The 9,289-nt window shown below is 57.2% G+C and overlaps 1 protein-coding gene across 1 annotated transcript in view; it reads right to left on the reverse strand.

Annotated features, from left to right (window-relative positions):
- The window catches only part of LOXL1 (lysyl oxidase-like 1), a 24,375-nt gene continuing 15,086 nt past the window's right edge, over nt 1–9,289 (reverse strand). Inside the window, exons 3-8 of the mRNA XM_010843414.1 lie at nt 8,564–8,672; nt 5,327–5,464; nt 4,741–4,897; nt 4,047–4,142; nt 2,192–2,307; nt 1–131 (exon numbers count right to left, since the gene is read on the reverse strand). Of these exons, the coding sequence (XP_010841716.1) occupies nt 125–131; nt 2,192–2,307; nt 4,047–4,142; nt 4,741–4,897; nt 5,327–5,464; nt 8,564–8,672 (623 nt within the window). The 3' untranslated portion in view covers nt 1–124. The remainder of the gene's footprint in view (nt 132–2,191; nt 2,308–4,046; nt 4,143–4,740; nt 4,898–5,326; nt 5,465–8,563; nt 8,673–9,289) is intronic.

Here is a 9,289-nt window from a genome sequence, read left to right on the forward strand (position 1 = left end):
GCCCCTGCCTGTGAGTGGGGGCTGGGCCCCTCCGGCCGGGCTCGTCCTGGTGGGAGGCTGCCTGGGGAGCAGGGCCTGCTTTGGAAGGTGGGGAGGTGGGCCGGCTGTATACACCTCCCCAGGATCAGGATCTAAGGAAAGAAAGAGAGCAGGTCAGTGGCAGGCTGAGGGGCAGGGAGACCTCATTCGACTGTCAGCCAGGCCCCCACCACCTCCCCAGCTGAGCGCTTCCCCTCCACTCCCCTCAGTCATCGGGGCTCAGGGAAAGGGGCCTTGCACCCCCAGCTCTAAGAAGAGGGGTTTCATGGGCTCCCACCCAGGGCATGGTCATGGCAGCACACTGCCCCATGCCCTGAGCTCCAGACTGTTTTCTAGGCCATTAGCTACTGTCTGGAAATACTTTCTTACTTCTTCTAACTCAGTACTTTTGGGGGGGAGAAAAAAAGGCCTCCTTTTTCCTCTTCAGAAACATGATTGAAACCCACAGGCGTCAGTCCCGTGGCCTTTCTGGGAAGGCTCCGTCCAGCTTCCTGTGCGCTGGCCCAGCCGCCTGCCTGCGGTCAGGGTTGCGGAGACGCGCTAATGAGACCTGAGCCTCTCCAAGCACTTATGTAAAGGGCTCGGAAGGAAGGGCCTCGGCATTCCCGGTGCCCGCAGGGCCCCGGGGGAGCTGGAGAGGGTGTGGGCAGCTGCTCTGTCCACCCTGCTGAGGGGCCCAGCTCAGGCTGCCTCCCGAAAACAGGGGGCTGTTTGGATGCTCCCTCCCCAGCAGCAGGAGCGACAAGAGGGCGTGTGGGCTCCCTGCCTCCCTTGCTCCCCCCTCAGCCCTCTTTCCTCTTGTATGGCTCCTGCCTCTCTCCCGCCCGCCCCTGCTACTCCTTCCCTCAACTGCTTCCCAGAAAACCTCTACTGTTTAGGTGACCCCTGGAATTTTAATGGCTGAAAGAGACAAGCCCTGAGGAGCAAGAAGGTGCTGGAAATCCAGGCCTGCCAAAGGGCTAGGGATGGAGCAGGAGTCAGTCGTTCCCAGGTCACTCTGTGACCTGGATAATTCTGATCTAATCCCACTAATGAGGAACAGAATCTCTGAATTGAACCAGAGGCTACTTTTCTCACAGTGCGGTGGGGGGCTGTGAACAGTTAGCTTAGTGGTAGCAGCCAAGGGTGAAGCGGCTATCTGTAAACACACACGGAGCACCACATACCAAGCCCTGACCCTGGTCACATGCTGAGCCTTAATCCTGGTCACACACTGAGCCCCAATCCTGGTCACACGCTAAGCCCTGACGCTGGTGACAGGCTAAGCCTCTCATATCTGTGAACCATTTAATAAGCAGGCATGTTTGGGGAAAAGTGCTTCTCTGGGCCTCAGAATCCCTGCCAGCTGTCCCCTAGGTGATGGACTACAGCTCTAGAAGACTACTCTTTTTTTCTTTAGTTTTTAAATGGAAGGGAATTGCTTTGACCTGATCAAGCATTTAAAATTCACACAGAAGGCAACTGCATTTCTTATTGAGTTTGTAAGCAGGCAGTCCCTCTGCAAAGTACTTCACGTGAGGAATCAGGAGAGAGGCTGAGGACAGCCAGCCCGGGCAGCTGAGGAGTCATGTGCCAAAGGCCCGGGTGCAGAGTTCATCAGCTCCCTCCACCAGGGGGCCCAGGGGCTGATGACCGATTGGAAGTGACTCTAGCCAGAATCCCTTCTAATCTGGGACTGCTTCATTCAATCCACCTTACAGGGACCCTAAGGCTCACACAGCTGCCATTCACTGAGCACCAGTGTAAGGGTTCTGGAATACGCAGAGACATCTGTCAGGCCTTTCAATCCGCCTCACAAGCCTGCGTGGGAAGTGCTGAAGAGAAAAGATCAGAGAGGTGAGGTGAGCTGCCTGAGGTCAGAGTGAGGGAGTCACAGAGCAAGGCCTGCAGAGCCCTGCACCTCCTCGACGCCCCCTGCTAGTCTCCAGTTGAGAGATGGGGGGCCACGCCCCAGATCAGCGCCTGCAGCCTGAGCGCCACCCCGATCCTGAGCACTGGGCTTGGGGTGGGCACAGACGAGCCTCCTCCTGCCCAGCTTGTGGGCTGGTCCAGCTGCAGCCGTGTGTGGCCATCAAGGTGACCCACAGGGCAGGTATCCTCCGTGTTTCAGGTGGCCCTGCCTGCTCCTCGAGTGGGGTGGGCGAACACTTACTGGACAATTTTGCAGTTTGTTGTAGAAACGTAGCGACCTGTATAATGGATGTTGCATCTCACGACATTGTTGGTGAAGTCAGACTCCAAAACGATGTACTTTGGGTTCACATGCACCTGAAGAAGGGAGGGAACAGATGGAAAGGGGTCTGATCAGGGGGCTGTGCTTCACCTGGTCGCCAAGGAAGGTGGAGAGGCAGACAGGCAGACACAGAGGAGACAGAAGAGAGGGAGACAGGGAAACGGAAACAGACCACGCCAGACCAAGAGACGCACCGATGCAGAGACGGGAGAAGAGGCTGAGACACAGACAGAGAAGGGAGAGACAGCTCACAGTCAAAGAAGGCACCATCAGATCACCCTTCTTGGAAGACAGGAGGCTTCCTCAGTCAGAGCTCAGGACAGGGGGCCCGGCACAGGGCGTCCAGAGCCACCGCCCAGGGAACCCAGCAGCGAGTGAGGGGCTGGGCAGGGATCCCAGGCCTGGTCTCCCTGACTACGAAGCCCGCACCCTTTCACCACGTGTGCCCATCTAGATGATCCACTGATGGCCTATCTGATGCCAGGTGGCATCTCCTGGCCTGGAGCCCAAGGCACCTGACACTCAACTGAGATGATGAGCCAAGCATAACCTGGCTGAAGAGGAGCTGCTGGGACACGAGGAAGTCTTTAAAATGTGGACTGACAGGGGAGGGCTTCATTGAGTTAGGCCACACCCAGCCTTATCTGCAGAGCATTTAAGAAGAGATGCAGTGATGTTGTCTTTAAGTTACATTTCTTAGAGGCAGGAACTGGGCATTACATGTCACGAATCGTTGGAACCTAGAACTCAGAAGAGCTTTTGTGTGAGTCTGTTGAGTGGATGAATGAGGGAAGAAAAAAGATACCCTGAACAATGCTGGCCCCTGGGTGAGGCTGAGCAGAGGCCTCACCAAGCCCAGTGAGAGGTGCTCGGGACAGGGCTGCAACCAACAGCTTCTGGGTTGCTGGGTTCTGAAGGCAGCCGCCTAGCAGCCCATCTCTGTGCAGGTTAAAGCTGCTTTCCAGGCCCACCTTCTCTGCTCTTATTTTACTCCAGAGTGGAGAAGAGCCCAAGGAGCCCAGTAGCGTGAGCCCCACCCTGGCTTTGCACCTGCAAGAAAGAGGCTAAGATTTGGCTTCCCCAGGTGAGGCTGTGACGACCTGCCCAGCCTGCACGGAGGCACCATGCTGGGTTCTGTGTCCCTGACGTGCTTTTCTACTTGTGCCCCCAACCAAGGGGCACTGGGATGATCGGACGTGGAGGAGGGGTTCAGGCCAGAGGGGATAAAGCCCTTGGCTTTGCAGGGGGTCCTGTCTGTGTCTCAGGGAAAGGCAGTGTCCTCTCCCAGAAGGCTCTCCAAGTCCTCTGTCACTTAGGGAGGAGAGTCACCCCCTCCTCCGGCATTACCACACCTGGGCTGAAGTTTCCTTGGCACTTTTTATGGGAAGAGGCTGTGTCTGCCTGAGACTAAGACCTTCAGATGCGAAGTGCAGACCTCAGGGGACATCATTGGTTGCAGAGCAACAGGAGTGTGAAGGAGGAGCCTTAGTCTGGAGATACTGGCCTCCCCTTTCCCCTACACCCTGGGTTCCAGCTTCAAATACTGCTTCCCACACAGACTTAACTCTTTCATTCCGTTCACTTGACCCAGAATCCACCCAGCCTCCTAGACCCAACTCAGGTCCCCTCCTGCAGGAAGTCTACCGTGATTGCCCCATTTAGAGTGCTCGTGACTGCCTGTGAGATCTAACACCCAGAGGGTGTACACCAGAACGTGCAGCTTATGTCAGGGGTGAGGACATCAGGCTGGAGGAGTGCCTCCAGGGGGCCCTACCTTGAGGATGTAGTTCCCGGGCTGTACGTCGGTGATGTCAATCCACTGGCAATCGATGTCTGCGTTGTATGTGTCATAGCAGCCTGGGCTCAGGCCCTAGGAGAGGGGACAGGAGCAGAGGTTGGGGTGCTGTGCACTCCTCAGAGAGCCCCCCAGGCCCACTTCAGCAGCCTGGGGCCTCCTTCCTCTGTGCTTTGCCCTGACCCTGCCCTCCCTGCCCTGAGTAGCTGCTCAGCATGGCTCTGCCTTGTACTAGGCTCACTGGGCAGATGGACCGGAGCAATGAGAGATGTAATAGCCAGAAGGAGGGGTGAAATGAAGGTGGGGGGATGCCTGGGAGAGATGCATGGATGAATGGACAGAGAGAGATAGGCAGGATAGATGGACACTCTCTGGATAGAAAGATGGATTTGGGGGCCCAGCTAGGCAAATGGAACATTAAGCCATCCGGACTCCTTGGAATGTTCCTTTTCCTTCCATGAGTGGACACCCCTGGAAATGGAGGTGCAGGGTAGGCCCCGAGGAGCCCTGTGGTGGCCTCAGGACTGGCGAGAAGACCCGCGCTCTGGAGGAGCCGAGTGGCCAGGAGCCTCGGCACCAGCCTGTCTTCAGGGTGACCCAGCCTGCCGTCTCCAGGCAGCTCTGCCCCGCCCCCGGAGCCCGGCCCCGCCTCTGCAGCCCGACCTGACCTGACCTGGGTGTGCGAGGTGCAGGCGTAGCGCTTGAGGTTGCCGAAGTCGCAGGTGCTGTCCTCCAGGCAGAAGCTGGCCTTGTGGCCCTCGGCCACCTTCTTGCCCGTGGCTGCGTCCAGCAGGTCGTAGTGGCTGAACTCATCCATGCTGTGGTAGTGCCTGGGGCGGGAGAGGAGCGGGAGAGAGGGCCTAGTCGGCCCTGCCCAGCCCGCTCCCCTCCCGAGACGGCCCGGGGGACCCTGCCTCCTGACCAGCCTGGGCCCCTGTGTCCCACAGGCAGCATCTCTGGTGTCCCCACCGAGCCAGGCACCCCAGGAGGGCACCTCCTCAGGACCCCTCACTCCTCCCTGGGTTCCTCCCTTGGGCGATGCCCTGCATTCTAGACACTTCCATCTCTTATCCAGGCCGATCCTTCTATGTCCCATCTTCCAGCCCAGCTTTTGCTAAGGCTCCGCTGAAAAGTCCTTGTCCCAGTGTTGGATTCTTGGCAGAAAACACCTCATGGGCCCCCCATCCCCCCCAGCACCGCCCCTGCCAGAGTGCTCGTGGGGCGCAGGGTCCGGGCCCAGAAGTGGGGCGGCTGCTCACTGGTGGCAGCTGTGCCACTCCCAGGTGTGCCGTGGCCGGTTCGGGAGGAAGTCCGCTGTGCCCTGGTTCTTCACACGCTGGGGGAAACGCAGCAGCACGCGCACGTCGTAGTCGGTGGCCTCAGGGGCGTAGGCTGTGCTGTGGGGACAGGTGGGAGACGGGGCTTAGGTACCAGCCAGAGACACCCCGCGCGGGCCGTCTTGTCCCTGAAGGTTCTCACAGCTGACCCCTGCGTTGCAGCCAAGGCTCAGGCCTCCGCTCCTCTCTGCTGGCCACCCCCTCCCCTCTGCCATGTGGCTGGAAGCTGCTGGTGGGGATGCTCTAAAGCAGGGCCTGATAATGACCCTCTGAGGATCCCTGATGCCTGCTTATGACTCTCAGTTGGGGACAGTCCCTGAGCGTGGTGGCTCAGATGGTAAAGAATCTGCCTGTAATGCCGGAGACCTGGGTTTGATCCCTGGGTTGGGAAGATGCCCTGGAGAAGGGAATGGCTACCCACTCCAGTATTCTTGCCTGGAGAATCCCATGGACAGAGGAGCCTGGTGGGCTACAGTCTATGGGGCGCAAAGAGTAAGACACAACTGAGCGTGGGGGCACATCAAAATCTTTGGAGGGCTTTTTTAAAAACAGCCTTGTCCAAAAGATTCTGACTTCTCCCTTCCCCCTACACCCTGGGTTCTAGCTTCAAATACTGTTTCCCAAACAGACTTAACTCGTTCACTGTACTTTTGTCTGTTCTGTTCACTTGACCCAGAACCCAACCAGCCTCTTAGCCCCAACTCAGGTCCCCTCCTCCAAGAAGTCTGCTGGGATTGCCCCACTTACGGGGATATTAACTGCCTGGGAGATCTAACAGCACTGCCTCCAACACACCCTGATACCACACACACCCCGAGCTGGGCCTGTGTGAGTAGGCCACCTCTCCCTGATTGTGTGGCTTCAGGGCCAGCTACTTGACCTGTTTGAGGGAGCACTGGTAGCAAACTGCCTGCTCACAATTCACTTGCTGTCCCCCGGTTGCCAACTGAGATGGGCCTTGTGAAGAGGGAAGGGAAAAGAGAGAAAGCTGGGGGGGCGGCAGTGAGGGGACATGTCCACACCCCCGGTAGGTAGGAAAAAGGGCTGACTGCAGGCGTCCCCCCCTTCAGCTGACTGTGGACAGCTGTCTTGGCCAGCCTCAGGGGCACTTCCCTAGCAATCATTAAGGGTTGGGCCCTGAGGCCAGAGGCAGGAGATGGCCAGTCATGGGGATTAGCTCTCTGTGAGAAGATGTCTGGACACCAGGCGCTGCAGGCTTCTGTCTGCCAGGACGTAAGTCCCTTGGCCTTGTCTGAGGGAGGCTTGGAATTTGTCTCTGTCTGCGCTGGAACAGAACATCCTCCTTCCCTCTGTTCAGCTAAATCCTGCCCTTCTGTTGGGCTCGGCACACCGTGGGAACCCATTAGGGTCTGGGTTCTAGGCCCAGCTTGGCCACAAGCCCGCAGTGAGGCTTGGCGCAAGTCCCTTCCCTCGTCTGAGGCCCGCCTGCCGTCTGTGGGCTGGCACTGGTCTGCGGCCGCGATTTCGGCCATCTCTGCAGGCCCTGCCGCTCCAGGGCGCTGGTCCTGCTGCATTTTCTAGGTCTGAATCCCACACCCAGCCTCCGCGGATGCCTCAGCCCCTGCCAACCGCCCCCTCCTCTGGCCTCGCGCAGCTCCAGCCTGCCAACCACCCCTTCCAGCTCTCCTCCACTCCCTGTCGCTTGGATCTGGGTGAGTGGCTACCAAGGTTCTCCAGCTAGATCAAAAGAGCCCTTGGACAGAGCCCTGGTCGCCTCCTCCCCAGCCCCCCTGGGGGCCCAGGTGTGAGCACACGGGATGTTCCATGAAGATGGAGTAACAGTTTGGTTTTGACTCAAGACTCTTCAAAACTCAGCCTCAACGGACAGCCATGGAGACTGAATTCCTATTCTCTGAAGCCACTGTAGTAAGAGCAGTACTATGATGCTCTGTTCCCAGGTACAAGACCTGAGTGGGCAGGCCCCCTGAGGGGACTCACATGTGGTCCCTGGACCTCTGCCAGCTCTCACACTGTCTGTGGCCAGTCTGTAAGGAGATAAGGAACTTCCACCAACATGTAAATCAGCTACATCACTGATCACACTAGTTCAGCTGATACTTCTTTTTTTGAAGCAAGACTTTCTCGATGAAGGAAGTGGTGAATTGAGTGACATTCACTGCAAGCACCCTCATCCTGTTACAGACAGATAACGGTCTGCGGTCAGCTACTCTGAATGGCAGTGAATGAGAGGCAGAGAATGAAAATTTCTCACATTTTCCATCAGTGAGAAAATGCTGATCAGTGAGATCCCCAAGCACTTCCCAGATACTCGAAAGTGAAACAAGAGTTCAACTGCTTTAAGAAAGCAAATAATTAAGGTGCTTTCAACATAGAGGGATGTAAACAAAAGAAGTAAGTCAATGTAATCTTTAACTAGTTGTTTTGGCGCGGGGAGATGTCCTCAACGCATACATATTTGACCAGAACATTCGCCGTCAAACTGAGAAGCAAGCTCTGCGAGAGGCAGAATCACCCAGGTGTAATGGAGAGTCCCTGTGCTGGCCTCCTGGGCTCCAGTGCTGATGGCCTTCCCTGCTCTTGGGGGCAACACGCGATGGAGGCCTCACTGCCGCCTGTGCCCTTGGCCCCTTCTGGCCAGCCTCCACCTGTCCTCTGTGGAGATGGCTCCACAATCCTGTCCTCTGTCCTGACGGCAGCTAGAAGACTTTCCTGGAACCTTCTCATGACGCAGTTCAGATCTGAGGGTTTCAGTTCTTCTCACTGCTCCTCAGTTACTGATGTGAAGTGGTGTGCTAAATTGCTCAGTCGTGTCTGACTCTGCAACCCCATGGACTGTAGCCCATCAGGCTCCTCTGTCCAAGGGATTCTCCAGGCAAGAATACTGGAGTGAGTTGCCATTTCCTTCTCCAGGGGATCTTCCCCACCCAGGGATAGAACCCTTATCTCTTATGTCTCTTGCATTGGCAGGCAGGTTCTTTATCACTAGCGGGTGTGAAGATGAAATGTCATTAAGTTCCTTGCAGGGTGATGTATACATAAAAGCTGGATCTCCCCATTCCCTTCCCCACCTGAAACCCTGGGGGCAGACAAGGCTCACCAATGAGAAGGCCAGGGTGGTGCAGCCTGCAGGCAGGTTCTGGGTGACTCCCAGTGACTGTCCACACGTCATCTCCTTACCTGGCCAGGCACTTCTCCTCCGCAGCACAGCGCAGGGAGTACAGGTGGGCTCTCTGGACGTAAGTGGACGCTTGCACGTAGTTGGGGTCTGGGACCAAGTCAGGGAGACCTGGAGTGAGGAGTGGGAAGGAGAGAGAGGAGGGAGCAATAGCTCGGCATTGAGGAGGACCAGAGTTAAATTTACAGCTCAGAGACCTCCCCAACCCCAAATGTCCTTGGTCGTTCTCAGTTCTCTACACTGGCTGTCACCTCCTCTTGGAAGCCTCCCAGTATGTGTGTAAGCGAGGTGTGTGACATGAATCATTCTCTCTAGGCTCGGGTGTGGGGTCAGGGAGGTCAGGGAGTAGGGGCTAACCTCTGGAACTCCATGCTGTGGGGATCACTGAGCCTCCTGGGAGACTTGGGGGGGCGGGATTTGGAGAACCGGAGAAGACAAAAGAGTGCTCTCGGCAGGGGGCATAGCATGAACAAGGGCCTGTGGGCAGGATCAAGTGAACCAAGCAATTTCCTGACGCAGACACTCCCGTTGGTATCCTTATTTCCCAGGGCACCAGCCCCCAGACACTCTCTGCTCGTCTCTCCCCTGCAGCTGGCATTCTTCGTGAACCGCCAAGAGCGAACCCTAGGCTTCCAGCCCTCAGCGGGTACCAGAGGCTCCTGGGCAGAGCCAGGTGAGTGGCGGTTGGCGAAAGTGAGGGTGGCCAGGAAGGGAGGGGCTCACAAGAA

This window comes from Bison bison, unplaced genomic scaffold, assembly GCF_000754665.1.
Source record: "Bison bison bison isolate TAMUID 2011002044 unplaced genomic scaffold, Bison_UMD1.0 scf7180017864181, whole genome shotgun sequence".
Lineage (NCBI taxonomy): Eukaryota > Metazoa > Chordata > Mammalia > Artiodactyla > Bovidae > Bison > Bison bison.